Source organism: Mya arenaria, chromosome 2, assembly GCF_026914265.1.
Source record: "Mya arenaria isolate MELC-2E11 chromosome 2, ASM2691426v1".
NCBI lineage: Eukaryota > Metazoa > Mollusca > Bivalvia > Myida > Myidae > Mya > Mya arenaria.
The window spans coordinates 52,899,138-52,917,231 of record NC_069123.1 but is presented as its reverse complement, the minus strand read 5'-3'; the positions used below and the strand labels follow the sequence as shown (position 1 = coordinate 52,917,231).

General features: G+C 35.5%; 2 protein-coding genes across 2 annotated transcripts; one reads left to right on the top strand and one right to left on the bottom strand.

The window, feature by feature from the left end:
• Nucleotides 1-242: 242 nt before the first annotated feature.
• LOC128243863 (retinoid-inducible serine carboxypeptidase-like) lies at nt 243-13,981 on the top strand. The gene is made up of 12 exons (XM_052961845.1): nt 243-376; nt 669-820; nt 1,535-1,624; nt 1,887-2,120; nt 2,468-2,578; nt 2,832-2,904; nt 4,347-4,472; nt 4,787-4,903; nt 5,133-5,195; nt 9,826-9,903; nt 11,165-11,319; nt 12,834-13,981. The coding sequence occupies exons 1-12, from the start codon at nt 298-300 to the stop codon at nt 12,897-12,899; spliced, it is 1,344 nt and encodes a 447-aa protein (XP_052817805.1). The 5' UTR covers nt 243-297; the 3' UTR covers nt 12,900-13,981.
• A 1,384-nt stretch (nt 13,982-15,365) lies between these two features.
• On the bottom strand, nt 15,366-17,842 carry LOC128225255 (uncharacterized). Its single transcript, XM_052935359.1, has 2 exons — nt 17,734-17,842; nt 15,366-16,594 (listed from the first exon to the last, which is right to left on the bottom strand). Exons 1-2 carry the CDS (start codon nt 17,787-17,789, stop codon nt 15,772-15,774), a joined length of 879 nt encoding a protein of 292 aa, XP_052791319.1. The 5' UTR covers nt 17,790-17,842; the 3' UTR covers nt 15,366-15,771.
• Nucleotides 17,843-18,094: the final 252 nt, after the last annotated feature.

Below are 18,094 nucleotides of genomic sequence, written 5' to 3'. Positions count from 1 at the left end.
GGCTCGTGCCTTGATACGTGCCGGGGACCTGTTGCTTTTTTTAATGTCGATGTTAGCTGTGCGCCGTTAATTTCAGTTTTCATACAAAATATACTATCTTTTGTTTAGAAATATAAATTGCATAACAATCAAATACTTATAATTTGGGAGTAGGATTATTGGTCCCAGTTTATATAATTCAAATATAAACTGAAATCACTATAAACTGAACTGTTTACAGGAGCCGAGTTTTCGCATAACCATGCGTCACGTGATTATCATGTGATATTTTTCAGTCGGTCAAAAGTTGGTAAAGTTATGTTTCAGCTCCATAAAATATTGACCATTCTAGGTCTTACCGTTGTAGCTAGTGGTCTTTCAAGTGCCATTTACAAAGGTAAGTGATCCGTTTTGAAAAAACTTAATTTTAAAGACAATTATTACGAGCGGGAAAGGGGTTTAAAATACGCATACATTCACAACAAAAAGAACCATTATTAATTAAGTTGCGCAACCGAATATAAACTGTTTATTAAGTCAAATCCTGTCCTGTTCCAGATCAACCCCTGATTATAGGTTGTTCATATGTTCATTTCTTCAAAGCATTTCAGACCTTTTCATAAAGAGCTTCTTGGACAATTACTAGTAATTAATTGTGATTAAAAAATAGTTCTGCCTTTGACTGAAAGGACCGTTGAAGTTCAGACCACGGGGATGGGCAGAGCCAAAGCAGGAGTGGAGTTATGTGGATGTGAGAAAGGGGGCTCATATGTTTTACTGGCTCTATCACACCACAGCACCTGGGGGTATCCAGCAGGCACCCCTTATAATGTGGCTTCAGGTCAGAAATTACATCATGAAACATTATATTATTTTTCGTCTTATGATAGATACTTCCTAATCTTTCTGTGCATAATAAACTGTTGTGCTAAGCTTTATTATACAACTGTATTTCAAAAGACTGTCTTTGCAGTTTAGCTGATTTTTTTAATTATTTAAAATGCATGACTAATTGTACCATTGGTAAAATCGGATTGGTTAGGCTAGCTTATCCAGAAGCCATTAAGACCATTGGCCCCATCTTAATAATGATTTTATTGTACTGCATATTTTTCAAATCAATATTTCTGTTTAGTAATAATATCTATTTTGAAAGTAAAGGTGTGTTTTTTTCACTTTAAAGATAGTTTATCTGATTTTGCAAGCAAAACTTTTAATTTCATTTAAAACACTAACATAATATTTAACTGAAATTATTGATCTCACCGTAGTAGTAGTAGATATGTCGTACACACATTGCCTCCTTCTGTTTAATTTATGTCTATAAATGATGTTAAAACATATTTTTAGAAGGTAAGTGTCAAAATATAAAGTGGTATTATTAAATTGAAATTCTGAAAAATTAAAATTCACTTTTATGAATTGTCCTGTAACTTTTTATTATACTTTGTACATAATATATAGACTTTAATTAAATATTTGTTGAGTTGTATTGTTAATATGAGCAAATGGGTACAGTGTAACTTATATATATATACATGTAATTCCTTTACAGGGAGGTCCTGGTGGATCTGGTACCGGTTTTGGAAACTTTGAGGAGATAGGGCCTCTTGATGTGCAACAGAACCCAAGAAATACTACATGGGTAGGTTTGGAGAAGATTGGGATACATTTAGTTGTTCTTGTATGCATAAGAAAACCACTTATGTTTTAAAGGAGACATTCAATACCCTTAGATATCATTATAATATATCACTAGACATCATTTGTCATATGAATTAAATATTTTGTTCTCGTATTACACTAAGTATTCATCTTTTATTCATACACTCATCACCTACCTTATGCTTTAGAGAACTGAATATTAACAAAATGAAAAAAAAGAACACTTAATTGTTTTACTCCAGCTGCAAGCTGCTAGCCTGTTGTTCGTTGACAACCCTGTAGGGACGGGTTACTCATATGCTGACAGTAAGGAGTACTTCACTCACGATGTTGCTGGTATCACAGCTGACATGATGGTTGTTCTCAAGACTTTCTTCATGGAAAAATCACCACAGTTCCAGGAAGTGCCATTCTATATTTTCTCTGAATCCTATGGTGGGAAGATGACAGCAGCTATCAGTCAGGCCCTTTATAAGGTGATTTTGAGGCAATTAGTAGTCTATTGCTATCTCAGAAAATATGGCTGTAGTATTTAAATGATACATATGTTAGCTAGAACTGATATTCATTTAAGATCTTATACATAAATAACCATTTGTATGAAACTTCCGACATTATCTGATTCTAGCAATTTAGTATTAAGTGCTGTACTTTAAACCAAATAATCTGAAGCCTTTAAAGTTTAGCCAACTGTAATTTCTTCTGAAAAAAAATGGATTTCTCCTCCATCCATACAGCTTGATAATATGCAGGTAATAAAGGTTCAAATTTCCTGGAGGCTGTTCACATTTTGACTTAATTGTATGTATTGCCATATTTACAGAATATTCAGGCTGGCAACATCAGCTGTAACTTCAAGGGCCTGGCAATGGGAGATTCCTGGATCTCTCCTGCAGACTCCACTGCTACCTGGGCCCCATACCTCTACACAAATGTAATTTTATTTGTAATTTTTTCTTTGTAAAATTGTTTTTCAGAAAATAGTCTTTTCTCATAACGTTGAACATTTAAAGGGGATACTTATAACCTGCTTCGTTGAAGATTTCAGAATGAGTTGGCTTTACTTAATTACAAACTAGAATTTTGTCAGGGAACCATCATTACTTCAAATTGTACTCTTGTTCCTTACCTTCTCTCTCTGTTACTGTATTATCATCACATGTCATGCAATAATCTTGTTCTTCTAGTCCCTGGTTGACCAAGCAGGTTACAAGGCCATAAATGACTCTGTGAAGAAAGTTCTCCAGGACATTGCAGCTGGTAAACACCATACTCAGATTCAGCCATGTCTTCTTATTAAAGATGGACTATTACAGTAAAACTGCGGTCGTTCGAACAAGCGGTCGTTCGAGAACCGGCGTTCCCTCGAGGTCGGAGCTTGGTCCCGAACTTTTTTCCTTATATTTTCATATAAAATATACCTACGCTGCATGGAAACCTAATTATGTCGAGGAGTCTAGTAATATTCTCGGTCCCAAGTACACAAATCATGCACAAAACCTTATGGCTCCCTCGAGGTCATAATTTCTAACTTTTTCCCGAACGAGTGTTTCAAAATTAACAAACAATTGCTAGGTATTAAAATTTTCGCAAGTTGTAAAAAATGCAATGACAGTTGAAAGGTAATTGATAAGGTGTGAAAAACTGTTTAACACTGTTAACGCATGACCGATATTAGTTGATATGGGCATTTGAGAAGTTAATGACGAGAAGTTAATTGTGAGAAATGTAAATGAGAAATAAAAATATGAATAAACACTACCATATCGATCCAACATCTGAATCTCTGAAAAGAATTCCTTTTTGTCACTTTGCTTTGCAATATGGCCATTTTGTAAAAAAAAATGATTTATTGATTAATTGATATTTCTTTTACATTTTATATTTAGTATACATATAGTAAACGACAGCCTTTGAACATATGAGCGATTTCCACAACGCAACACATAATCGGTGTCTTAGTAAACAGACTACTTCATACTTGATATACACTGAAATATTTTTCATAACAGACTGGATAATTTAAAATCGGGTCGTTCGAAACATCGGTTCCCTCAAGGTTAAGGCTCGGTCCCGGCGACCTCAAGCGAACGCAGTTTTACTGTACTCCTAAATAGATTTAACACATTTAATACAATTGTTTTAATATACAAAAAAGGATGAACACATGTCGAAAAACAAAAGTGCTTATGAAGTATATTGAGTTTAATTTGATAGAAAAGTGCAGAAAACATGGTATTTCTACCTTATGAGATGATATTTGATCGCAGTAAATCTTTTAGCATTTACCAATCATTTAATATTTTTGCGTTTTCAGCTATTAAATACACGGTTATGATATTGTTATCAGTAATTAATATTTTCCATAAATGCATTATTTAGTAAGTTGTTGAAGGTTTATCACTCAAAATTTATGTTTGTTATACATGTGTATGAATTGATTTTGAATAAGAGTGTCACTTTAATTCAAAGTGTTAATGTAATTACTACATAAAGTATAAATTCTAACAAACAAGTTATTATTCACTCCTATTATTTTTTGTTGATAAAGCAGCTTTAATTTTAATTAATTTTGCATAACTTGAAACTATATATTTAAGATTAAAATTGTCTTGGCTGAAGTCTTCCTTACATCAATCATTGTAAACAATTGTTATTATGGATAACTATATGAGCTAACCTGTTGCATGTGCCTGACCCAGGTCAGTGGTCTGAAGCAACGGGAGCGTGGGGCTCAACCCAGACAGTAGTTGACCTTCAGACTAACGGGGTCAACTTCTATAACATCCTCAAGTGGGGCCAGCAGGAATCATCATCCAGGTTCACTGGTACAGGACAGATACTATACTTGTAGTAGTTAAGTTAAATTGACCCTAAACGTTTTGCAGAACATCAACAATCTGTCTTACATTTGTGTTTTCATTATTAAATAGATGTTCATGCAGTATGATTTTGTAGCTTCGAATTTAAAAAACAGATAACAATACTGTCTTATTTTAAACTGTTAGTTTAAAAGTCTCTTTTCCCAGTATTATGTATGCATTTCAGTTGATATGAATATAACTGTGTAACGTTTTAAAGAAAATGACATGTATATGTGTGAGAAATATTGCCTGCATTGATGTAATATATTTACTTGTAGGAAATTCCATTGGTGATTGGCTGCTGTCAAAACTCCATGCAGAGAGCTTGGATGACCTGATGAACAATGAAATCAGGGAGAAACTTGGAATCATTCCAAAACAAGTCAAATGGGGAGGTATGTGTATAGATCCTACAGTACTGCTACATAAAGTCAACAATGGTTATCACTTAACTGATCAGCTAGCACAGGGTAGGGCATAGCAAGACAGTATTTTTGCTCTCAAGTGAAAAAAAAGGACAGATAAATGAATGAGTAATTGTATAAAATAAGGCTATATCTAGGTATGTAAACGTGGTAACAGATATTTTTTCAATTATTTATTTGTTTAAAATGTATATTGCAGGCCAGTCAAATGAAGTGTTTGAAACCCAGTCTGAGGACTTCATGAAGCCAGTTGTCGACATAGGTATACACAAACACTCTTTATTGTTCTTAAAAACACATTTTTATATTCATGAACACTATATTGTACTCAAAAATACTCTGTTACATACATAAAATCTCTCTATGGTACTCACAAACTCTTTGGTGTACTCACAAACATTCTGTATTGCATTTAAATATGCTGTATTGTACTCACACATACACTCTGTATTGTTGTAATGTACCCACAAACACTGTAATGCACTCACGAACACTATGTTATATACCAAAAAAATACTATGTAATGTACCCACAAACACTATGTAATGTACTCACAAACACTATTTAATGTACCCACAAACTCCATGTAATGAACCCACAAACAATCTGTAAGGCACTCAGGAACACTATATAATGTACTCACAAACACTATGCAATGTACTCACAAACACTATGTAATATACTCACAAACACTCTGCAATGTACTCACGAACACTATGTTATATACCAACAAACACTATGTAATGTACTCACAAACACTCTGTAATTTTCTCACAAACACTATATAATGTACCCACAAACAGTATGTAAGGCACTCACGAACACTACGTAATATACTCACAAACACTCTGTAATGTTCTCACATACACTACGTAATGTACTCACAAACACCATGTAATGTACCTACAAAAACTATGTAAAGTACTCAGGAACACTATGTAATGCACTTACGAACACCATGTAATGCACCCACGAACACCATGTAATGCACTCACGAACACCATGAAATGCACCCACGAACACCATGTAATGCACTCACGATCACCATGTAATGAACTCACGAACACCATGTAATGTACCCACAAACAGTATGTAAGGCACTCAGGAACACTATGTAATGTACTCACAAACACCATGTTATGTACTCACAAACACTATGTAATGTAATCACAAACACCAAGTAATGAACTCACAAACACCATGTATTGTACTCACAAACACCATGTAATGTACTCATAAACACCATGTAATGTACTCACAAACACCATGTAATGTACTCACAAACACCATGTAATGTACTCACAAACACCATGTAATGTACTGATAAACACTTTGTAATGTACTCACAAACTCCATGTAATGTACTCACAAACACTATGTAAGGCACTCAGGAACACTATGTAATGTACTCACAATCACTTTGTAATGTACTCGCAAACACTATGTAATGTAATCACAAACACCAAGTAATGTACTCACAAACACTCTGTAATGTGCTAACTTACACACTGTATTGTACTCAAAAGTACTCAGTAACGTACTCACAAATACTCAATAATCTACTCACAAACAATCTGTAATTTACTCACAAACACTCTGTATTGTACTAAAAATACTCAGTAACGTACTCACAAATACTCGATAATGTACTCACAAACAATCTGTAATGTACTCACAAAAAACTCTGTAATGTACTCACTTACACACTGTATTGTACTCAAAAGTACTCAGTAACGTACTCACAAATACTCAATAATCTACTCACAAACAATCTGTAATTTACTCACAAACACTCTGTAATGTGCTCACTTACACTCTGTATTGTACTCACAAACACTCTGTAATGTACTCACAAACACTCTGTATTGTACTAAAAATACTCAGTAACGTACTCACAAATACTCGATAATGTACTCACAAACAATCTGTAATGTACTCACAAACACTCTGTATTGTACTCACAAACACTCTGTATTGTACTCACAAACCCTCTGTATTGTACTCACAAAAAACTCTGTAATGTACTCACTTACACACTGAATTGTACTCAAAAATACTCAGTAACGTTCTCACAAATACTCTATAATGTACTCACAAACACTCACAAACACTGTTATGTGCTCACTTACACTCTGTATTGTACTCACAAACAATCTGTAATGTACTCACAAACACTCTGTATTGTACTAAAAATACTCAGTAACGTACTCACAAATACTCGATAATGTACTCACAAATAATCTGTATTGTACTCATAAACACTCTGTAATGTACCCACAAACACTCTGTATTGTACCCACAGACACTCTGTATTGTATTCACAAATCCTCTGTAATGTACTCACAAACAATCTGTAATGTACTCACAAACACTCTGTATTTTACTAAAAATACTCAGTAACATACTCACAAATACTCGATAATGTACTCACAAACAATCTGTAATGTACTCACAAACAATCTGTATTGTACTCACAAACACTCTGTAATGTACCCACAAACACTCTGTAATGTACTCACAAACACTCTGTATTGTACTCACAAACACTCTGTAATGTACCCACAAACACTCTGTAATGTACCCACAAACACTCTGTAATGCACTCACAAACACTCTGTAATGTACTCACAAACACTCTGTATTGTATTCACAAACCCACTGTAATGTACTCACAAACACTCTGTAATGTACAGTGGAAACTCACTAAACCAGATCTCTACAAAACCGGAATCCTCGGGATACTGGACTTTTATCAGAGTCCCGGTTTTCCCCTTCTATTTTCAATGTAAAAAATCCCTACAAAACCGGAACCCGGATTTCCAGATACTGGACAAAAAATCAAGAAAATTTGTTAGTTGTCAACGTAATTTTACCTCACAAAACCGGACGTTTATTTGTTCAAACATGTCAAAATAATTTTGTGTATTAGGAATTCGCTAATCGCGTGTCACTTTGTTTTGACAGCCGGTGCGTCGTTAAATATTACACCTGTGATGTTGTGTTAACTCGATAATCGATAATGATGATTGTGCTGTGGATTGACTGTCGCGCGATAATCAAACGTGTGAAAAGAAAATTGATTGAAACATTGATTTGTTTGTTGCAGAAAATAAAGAACTAGAAACGGTTATTTAGTGATCATTTTGGAGGGTTGTTTTATCTAGACTTCTATGATTGAATCAAATTAGAGCGGTGCGTTAATTAAACTATCAAATATACTAAACAAGCATTTAATTACGCGAGTTGTTTTATTTTAAGACTTGGAAAAAAAGATGATTATACAAACGCAGAAATGTTAAATTATGCTTATCACTTTTGCAAGTGCTTAATCGTGTCTCAACCTCCTTCTAAACGTTGGAGAATTGAACTGTCCCTAGAGGACACAAGCCTTTAAAGGTTAACTCAGTTAATATTTTGAGTAAACTTACGCCGTACATCGAATCCTCACTAAACCGGAATCCTCACTAAACCGGAAATTTTGCCCAGTCCGGACCTTGTCCGGTTTAGTGAGTTTCCACTGTACTCACAAACACTCTGTAATGTACTCACAAACACTCTGTATTGTACTCACAAACAATCTGTATTGTACTCACAAACAATCTGTAATGTACCCACAAACACTCTGTAATGTACCCACAGACACTCTGTATTGTATTCACAAACCCTCTGTAATGTACTCACAAACTCTCTGTATTGTACTCATAAACACTCTGTAATGTACTCACTTACACACTGTATTGTGCTCACAAACACTCTGTATTGTACTCACAAACCCTCTGTAATCTGCTCATTTACACTCTGTATTGTACTCACAAACACTTTGTAATGTACTCACCTACACACTGTATTGTACTCAGAAATACTCAGTAACGTTCTCACAAATACTCTATAATGTACTCACAGACACTTTGTATTGTACTCACAAACACTCTTAAATGCACTCATGAACACTGTATTGTGTCCACTTACACTCTGTAATGCACTCACTTACACTCTGTATTGTACCTACAAATACTCAGTAATGTACTCACAAACACTCTGTAATGTACCCACAAACACACTGTCTATTATACCCACAAACACTCTGTGTATTGTACCCACAAACACTCTGTGTATTGTACCCACAAACACTCTGTATTATGCTCACATTCTCCTTCACTCTATAATGTTTTGCAAAACAGTTTAATGCACAGTAGCATTTACAAGACTGTCCTCAACCTCAATATAAGGCCTTAGTACATGTCTGTTTTATAGAGTTGCACACTTTTGTTGGTCTCCCTTTAGTCACTTCAATCGAATATTGCCAATCTTTGAACTTAGTCTGTATGTCAAAAGATGAGAATAGTCTGCATGTCAAAAGATTATAATTCACTCTGCATTATTTCCAAAAAGTATGTGTATGTGGCCCTTATATCACAAATACTCAAGTCAAATCTTAATCTCAATTTTAACATACCGGTATTTTACCACATAAATCCATAGTATTATCAAAATCCTGTTTGTTTGTAATTAATTTAAAAACGTATTTACGAATAGATATGTTTATAAAACCTTTTGTCATTATTTGAAAGAAAACAAAGTTTTAGAGCAAAGAATATACTTGAGCAAATGTTGAAAAAATGGACTTCTACTCAATGACATTTTTGGCTGTAGAATATTTTTTCTTTGGATTCTTGAACAAGTTTTCAATTATTATATTCTATGAGAGAAAGAGCTTTTATACAGTAAAAACATTTACGTTGTTATGAGGGGACATGAGTTGAAATTAAGATAGAGATATGAGTATTTTTGTGATATCTGGGCCTGTCCTGTTCTTAAACTTTTCTTTTTAATAGTCATATTACATGTTTGTCTTCTATCTGTTTAAATGAATGATTCTATGCTTGTTCCAGTTGATGATCTCATACAGAACACGAACCTTAAAGTGGTTGTATACTCAGGACAGCTAGATCTCATTGTTGATACTATAGGTATGTCTTTCTCTTCAAGAAAACAAGAAGATATATTTCTAATATATATTCTAACTGGCCATGGAGTAAGAAAATAATTTAAGTTTTGACTTAAGAGGCCTTAAGAAGTTTGTATGGTTTGTCAAAGTGTTAAAGTTAATGTCTTGTCATATATCTATGTTGTTGGCAGTGATTTGCATACAGTTATAACCATAGCTCAAAATTGTTCCTTATCCTCACATCAACTAGGTACACATGCTACCAATGATAATTTAATTAAGTAAATGTAGCAATGCTCAATATAATCATTTTGCTGTCATGCCTCTTGGCCAACTTAGAAAAACAGGACAAGAGTTGGCATTCACTGCTTGACCTTGATACACCATTAACTATTTAGTTCAAACTCTGTGATAATCACACTTTCTTAAGTGTTCACTGTGAATCAATTTTTGATTCAAGTATTACCTCTCTAAATGTTAGAAATCTTTATTGTACAGAGAGTTTTAATATTTCTGCAAAAAAATGTTGAAAGTCTTGTCTCATTTGATTTAAAGTTACATATTCTACCTCTTCTGGAGCATTTCATTTTAATATTAGACTATTCATACTCATGGACATTATGTAAGACGGCCTACGTAAGTTAAGTATTCAGTCTTAAGCTGTTGGAGAAGCTGGAGCACCAACAGGCCTAGCTTGGTTTCCTCCAAACAGACTCAAATGTGTCCAACCCGGAACACATTGATAATAACATTGATAATAAAGACTTTGTGTATCCACTAACTGGCCGCATTTGAATTGATATTACACAGACCCTGATACAAATATGCTTAACTATTAAACTAATGGAGAGTATCACGAGTCACATTGTCACTCTGGACAAACAAATGCAAGTGGACTTGGATTCAATATATATAAAAAAAATTAAGTAGCTCTTTTGGGCTGAAGACACAAAATGTGACAGCAGAGTGTTACTGCCCCACCGTATAGTTTGTCCTCACTGTACTGTATATGCGATAGGTTTTTGCATTAACATTTAATTTAAGCCTTTCGGCACTGTTGTCACAAAAATGTGAAAGCTTTGGTGACAGTCGATTGCATAATTGGAACATGGAATATGTACTTTTAATTATATATTTGATGCCAAAGCGACAAAGTAGGTAAATATGCAGGATGTTTGTAAAAATCCTATTTAGCGTCATAATTTATACCAAAAAAGGAAGTAAGATTGAATCTTGTGTGTACCAGGGTATTCTACTATAGTTTAGTTTTTGTTTATCTGTAGGCACAGAGCAATGGGTGTACACATTGTCCATAGCTGACAAGTACCGAGAAGCCAGCAGGAAACCAATACTGGACCCGGTGTCACATCTTACCTCCGGTTTCGTGAAGACTGTGGATAACTTCTCCTTCTATTGGATACTGGATGCAGGCCATATGGTAAAACATTTGATGAAAATTTGATTGGCAGTTCTATGTGAGGGATAGATAATTATCTTGTTAGATAATAAAGTTGAAGTGAATAGCAGTGAATCATTATTTGTACAGTTGTTTTTTTCTGACCATTTTGAGCCCAAAATTTGGTCCCATTCCCAGTGCTTAAGCATATACTTTTCCCTACACTGAAAAATAAAGTCCCAAAATATTATTTAGGGTGAGAGTGGTCTAGTTGTATAGGTGACTGCCTCCTACCCAAGAGGTTGAGGGTTTGATCCCCACCTGGTGCACCTTCTCATGGCCTCCTAAAATGGCTACTAGTTCTTGGTTCTACGCAGGCAACGGAAACAATTGTGATTCTATAACCTTTCAGCTGTTGTCACTATTGAGCTAAAAAAAATAAGATAAACTTAAAAATAATAAAAAAGAAAATATTTTAATACAAAAAATTGAACGCCCCAACTAATTAAATAATTGGTGTATTCTGTCTTTTTCAAAGAATTTTTGCATTCATTTATGGGCAAAGTTGGAATTCCCCATTTTAGTCAAAGTAACGCATTTTTCCCCAGAAAGGCCTATGTCCCATTCCCAAAATGGTTAAAAAAACTGCTTCTAGAAACAGTCAAATCATAAATGTTTGTTAAAAATAACAGATTTATTGACCATTCTATTTCATGATGCACACAATATTCAACTTGATTTGCTCTTCAATATAATCATGAAAGTTTAAATACCTATTCTAAACTACTTTTTCTAAAATGCTCAAACATTGTGTTTCTATGTCATATACTTCGTTATGTATCGCATACTTGTTCAGCATGGTCTGAGTCACACTAACATTGGTTACTTAGTACAAGACAAGTATTTCTCCCACCTCAGATAAGTAGATCCAATAATTTAACCATGCCAGAAATTCTTATCTTGCCCACGGGCGAAGATAAAATGCCCATATGGAACTCCTTTTTAATGGTCACGACATTGTAATTACCTCCCTTGTTGAAGACTGTCATATGTAGCATCATGGAAACCTTGTCTTGTGGCAATATTTAGAATTCTAATTAATTATTTCTCGCTTCAAATGTCACCATAAAACAGTTTTCACGCACCTTTCAAGAAATAATGCTTTTGACACTCTCCTTAGAACTATTTAAAGACCGGTTTGACTATTTAAATAATCTGAATCACTGTGCGCATATCCATGACAACCACGAATTATCGCATATCCATATGCAATTATTTTAACTAAGCACAAAAGAGTTCCAGCAAAAAATATATTTTTACTTAATTTTGTTTAACTGAAGTGAGAGAAAAAGCATCTACCATAGCCGCTTGTGTAAGATAGGTTCATCCCGACCCTCGCACAGTGTGTTTTGCGGAAACTCGGTAAACCTCATTTTCGCAAAACACCCTACGCTCGGGTCAGAACGAACCTATCTTACACTCTCAGCCATGGAAGATACTTATAATCTTTCTCCTCTAAAAATTAGTATGTACATTTTGTATACTTTTTTCTTCAGGTTCCTTCAGACAATGGAGCGACAGCCCTGAAGATGGTGCGGATGATAACTGGGTTGGAAGACTGATATACAGGCAATCCGGGCATAAAATTTTGGTGTGCATGATCCATTGACACAGGCTTCTTCCATGGCATTATTGAATACAACTGCATTGATACTTGAAATATTTCAAATTATTTGACTTGTATTGTTTTTCATAGTTTTTATATAATTGCATAATACGAGACCTTACATATTGTCGCAATTTTTATTCAAATTTTATATCTACATAATTCATTATTACTTATTAGATGTTATATATCTCTTTGTTGTGATTTTAGGTTTGCTTATATGAAAATAAAGTAGTTTATAGGCACAAATTGCTATACATTTAATGACAATTTTTTGTAAGAATTATTCTCGTTTACTCTTATTTGTGAATGGAAACATGTGATATAACTTGTTCAGATTTGCTTATGACTTATATAAATAAGTTATTTTCATTGATCCATAATTTTATTAAAGTTTAATTTATCTGATTGCCTCGGCATATTTTGTACTATAAGTTACATTATATTTTGATATTAAAATACACCGTTAAATTCAATCTGACCAGTTTTGAGCCAATGCCAAATGTTACATATTAGGAAACGTAAACTTAAATTGACATATTTAATAACTTCAATTGACTTGAATTTAACATATTTGGCAGGGATTTAAGTTGTATTGAAATAAAATCATTATTTAACATAGATTTATCCATATTGCCATATAGAATATTGTTATATAATAATTTATATTTTGTTTCACCCCATTTATTTACAAATTGTTTATGGACATTATACGACCACACATACTGACAATGAATTAAAATGCTCCACCCATTAAGTATAGAATAACAGATATTTTCATGGTATTCATTTGCTTTTTATATATGGCCGACGGTCTAAATGGTAACACCATGACCACATGTAGCATAAATTGGCCTGTTGCAAAGTACTTGTACAGTAAGGCGTTTTGGTAGATGGCCTTGTTAACATGTCACATGGCTTATAATCATTTCACTTTCCCCTTGTACAATTACAGGGATTTTGTTCAAGTAATATGGATGTAGAATGTACGTCAACGCGATGAATTGACATATCGTGATGATTAAACTTTTGATATCATCGCAGTTTCTGATCAATAAATTGGTAGGCTGATTGGTCATGAGCAGCAGATACACCCTATATATTTTGAGGTAAGTGGTACCATAGTCAAGGTCGTGGTGCATCAGTTCTTTCCCGCGGATTTCGATCAATAGCTGAAGAACTCGAGGCCCACTGACCTCAACCCAGTTAGGTCGGATGGTGTACCCTATCAATTTCGAGGTCAGTGTGTCAAAGATTAAGCTTATGGTGCTGTAGTACGTCCTCGCCGTTTCCAATCAATAACTGAAAAACGACAATGCCAAGTGACCTCAAACTTGGTCAACAGGATGTTCATGACCAACACCCCATCTATTAAGTTGTCCAAGGTCAAGGTTGTGGTGACATCATTTGAGCTGAAAATCCGTTTCCGATCGATTACTGAAGAAAATCGGGCTCAGGGAACTGAGACTTGGTTTGCTTGTTGGTTATGAACATCAGATGAACCCTAACGATTTTGAGGTCAGTGATCAAGGTTGTGGTGACATTGAGTTAAAAATCCGTTTCTGATCAATAACTGAAGAACGCCAGGGCACAGGAACCTCAAACTTGGTATGCGATTTTCAGGTCAGCGGGCCAAAGGTCAATGTCGTGGTGACCTTGAGCTTAAAATACGTTTCGGTAAATAACTGAAGAAGGTTGGGGCCCAGGGTCTGAAACTTGGTTGGTTGGTCATGAATAGCAGATGGAGACTAACCGTATTTGAGAGTGATGGGTGAAAGGTCGCGGTGACCTTGAGCTGGAAATCCGTCTCCGATAAATAACTGCAAAATGCTGGGGCCCAGGGATCCCAAACTTTGTAAGAAGGTTGGTCATGATCAGCACATACTCCCTATTGATTTTGACGTGAGTGGGTCAAGGTCGTCATTAAAATATGTTAGATACCAAAGGCTATCTGTTTATACAGGCCCACATGCTAATGGCAATTTATTCATCGAGGCCTTTCAGAGGCATTTGAACCGTTCCTGTGACAGCTCTTGTTAGCAATATATACATGCATTGACGAGTGTAAGCTGCAAAAACAATAAGCCTACATACTCGTACACGTCATATACATAAAAGACAGTACATAAACATAATTTCCACCAGGGGCACTTTCTCGTGACCTCCTAATAGACACGGGTACTGGTTTCTACCCATGAAACGGCCTCGAGAATGATTGAGTCAGCTAATGATTTATAAGAAATCTGCTTTCACTACAATCGAGCTAAAAGAAATGGGCATAAACTATCATAGACAATTCCCTTACTCTTGTATGGCTATTTCACGTGTTTAGCAAGACTCAGGACTCTGCATATATACTCTTAAATAAATGCTCTTTAACCGAGACACACGGGCGTACATGTATTACTGTTTAGCGTCAGCGTTTTCTTTGACTTTTTTATTCAAATGTAATTAACTTGGAAAAAAATAGGTACATGTATATCTTATTCATAAAGTACGTATGTTTATTAAACTAACTACATGTTAGCAAGACTGAGCATGTGCTTATACCCCGCCAGGATCTGCAATAGAGCTTAATCAATGTTGATTTGAGCCAAAAGATTAAAAATCTGTTAATGCTCTATAATTATTCTGCAAGCTTAATGCAGTTAAATGTAAGAAATTGTGTTAGATGACCTCCGTACGCTCAACGTCAAATTGTAAACATGCCAACGAAGCGTCTAGCCGGGTACCCGGGTGCTGCCACACCCATTCCGTTATACTCCATTTAACTTTTGAACGGAATGTAGCCAGGCGTGGACACCCGGTGATGACTTAAACGCTCCCTGTCATTGTTCTGGCATAATCACGTTTACACAGTCCTCCGTCTCCCTGGAACTGCGCCATTCTTCCCTCATCCATCTAGACTTTGCCCAGGCTCTGCGACTTTGTCTTGCTCTCTCGTCCCGGTTGTCTGTTGTATCAGTTGCTGCGTCAAACGTGTTCCTTGACACTGGATCATCAAATGGAGGTGCAGACGCAAGACTGGACTCGTGTTCACCGTCTAATTGATACATGTATCGCTTGCGAGATTGCCTCTCCGGGGAGGTGGTTTTTATTTCCATATCTTCAACGTTTCCAGAATCTTCAGATTCGAAAGAGCTCATTTGTTCCAGTACAGGTTTTGTTCTTTTATTTTTCTCCACAATGTAAAAAGTCCCCCGCGGCTTATTTTCTCTAGTACGCAGCTTATGCTTTACACCAGTGGCAACAAGCAGTATTATCATCCCTAAAGCTAAGAAGCATACTCCAAGCCCTCTGTACAGTTTCTGTTTTTTATAAAATGGCGTTATACCACCAATGACTTTAATTGAGCTGCATAACACAAAGAGCCCACCGACTATGGCGAGAATCCAGGCGACCCCGTATAACCAGCGTAGAAACCGTAGCGCCCGGGTGGTGACCAGCTGCAGTTTGAGCTCCTGTCGCTGTTTTCGGAGCTTGAAGCGGTAATTCTCGCGCTCCTCCTCCGTCTCCGAGTACCAGATGCTGAACTGCCGTATCCGCTCCCTCAGCATCTTCATGCGAGAGGCCCTCGCCACACTCCGTCGCGATGGGGACAACTTCAAGCAGCCACACGCCGAATCTTCGTCAACATGTAAATTGTCTACCCTGTAACAAGGAATTGTATTAAAAAAAAATACTAGGCTCTACAAAGGCAATCCTAATTTATGTGGTTGGTGTATGTCGGCGGGCGACCAGGAGTCGTCAACAATTCGTATTCCGGTCTGTTTCTTTGCCATGTATTTAGGTATTAATAACTTGGCACACACGGTCTTGATATTTAGACAGTTTGAATGTACACAAATCCAAGCTTGTACATTATAAGGCATGGTCACAATTAAAGGTCATTTGTCCAAATGCCCTGTATTTTGGCGAGTCCTGGCTAAGTCATGCATAAGGAGATTTAAACATACAGCATGTTAACAACGACGAGACAATGTGTCTCGTCGAAAACCCATGCATGTAGGTAAAACGTCAAGGTTGGTCAATGTTGCACTTAAAGGTCACTTGTCAAAACATCTTGAATACTGGCTTGTCAATGTTGTAATTTGCATAAAAATAATATGAAATACTTATGGCACAAATGTTAGGCCATTGTTTAAAGGACAAAGGTCAAGTTCACACTTTATGGTCATTAATGAAATTCCTTGTATATTGGCTGTTCCGAGCTGTAACTTGGCCATGCATTGGTACAAAGGTTCACCATTACTACACTCATGTTCTTAGGTTCAAGATCAAGGTCATGACTCAAAAATCCTTGTATTTTTTATTGTCAAGACTGGTACTTTGTCATTCAATTTATTAATATGGAATTCAAAATAACTTGAGCGCACATTTCGCCATGAAGCGAATGTGTCACCAGCAGCATTCATGCATGTATGTTCAATAAAGGTCAAGGTCATCAAACGAAGAACTTCTTGTATTTTAGGTCTTCAATTTACAGACAGGCTGTTATGATTGCACTAAGCTGCTCACGTTTTAACATAGAAAAGCATTTAAACCTTTTCGAGTTTCCATTCTGCGTCTGTATTCTTATCCATCACTTATTCAACTTGTCCTAATCCTCTCTTTGCTGGAATGTCGACAGCCTGGTATTCGTCACATTGTGGCGTTTCTAGTTGTTGTTTTTTTCATTTGATGCAGCATGTATACTTGATACAAAATGCTTTTATATACAAAGCAGACTTATTTTTTTTTATTCAGTGAAACTTTATCAAAATACATGTAGTTGAAAATACAGAACTTACTTGATCTTAAAGTGTCCCGATGGCCTGGAACTAGCGCCGATTCCAGCAAATGCCATTTATGCACGAGAATTGTTTCTCATTTAAAACGACTAAAATTGTTAAATAGTTATCATTATTTATTAAGTCGTTTGATTTAAACTCTTATTCTTTGATGCATTTTTATTTTTAGTATAGTATGGTTTGCCCCTATTAATTAGTGATCGATTCATCTTTTGTTTTACACAACACTTAAACAATATGCATGGTATAAAGGTACAGTTTTAATCGACTTTTAATTGATGTAGTGGTTATTAAAACCAATCTATTCATTGGGTTGAATATGAACATTGTCAATATTCGTAACACCGAATATCAGATTTCA

Excerpts from the sequence above, each read along its gene's own strand:
- LOC128243863 (XM_052961845.1), top strand. The coding sequence starts at position 298 with ATGTTTCAGCTCCATAAAATATTGACCATTCTAGGTCTTACCGTTGTA. Across the intron at positions 377-668 it reads TTCAAGTGCCATTTACAAAG|GACCGTTGAAGTTCAGACCA; the intron begins GTAAGTGATCCG and ends TTTGACTGAAAG. Across the intron at positions 9,904-11,164 it reads TCTCATTGTTGATACTATAG|GCACAGAGCAATGGGTGTAC; the intron begins GTATGTCTTTCT and ends GTTTATCTGTAG.
- LOC128225255 (XM_052935359.1), bottom strand. The coding sequence starts at position 17,789 with ATGGCATTTGCTGGAATCGGCGCTAGTTCCAGGCCATCGGGACACTTT. Across the intron at positions 16,595-17,733 it reads TCGGGACACTTTAAGATCAA|GGTAGACAATTTACATGTTG; the intron begins GTAAGTTCTGTA and ends TCCTTGTTACAG.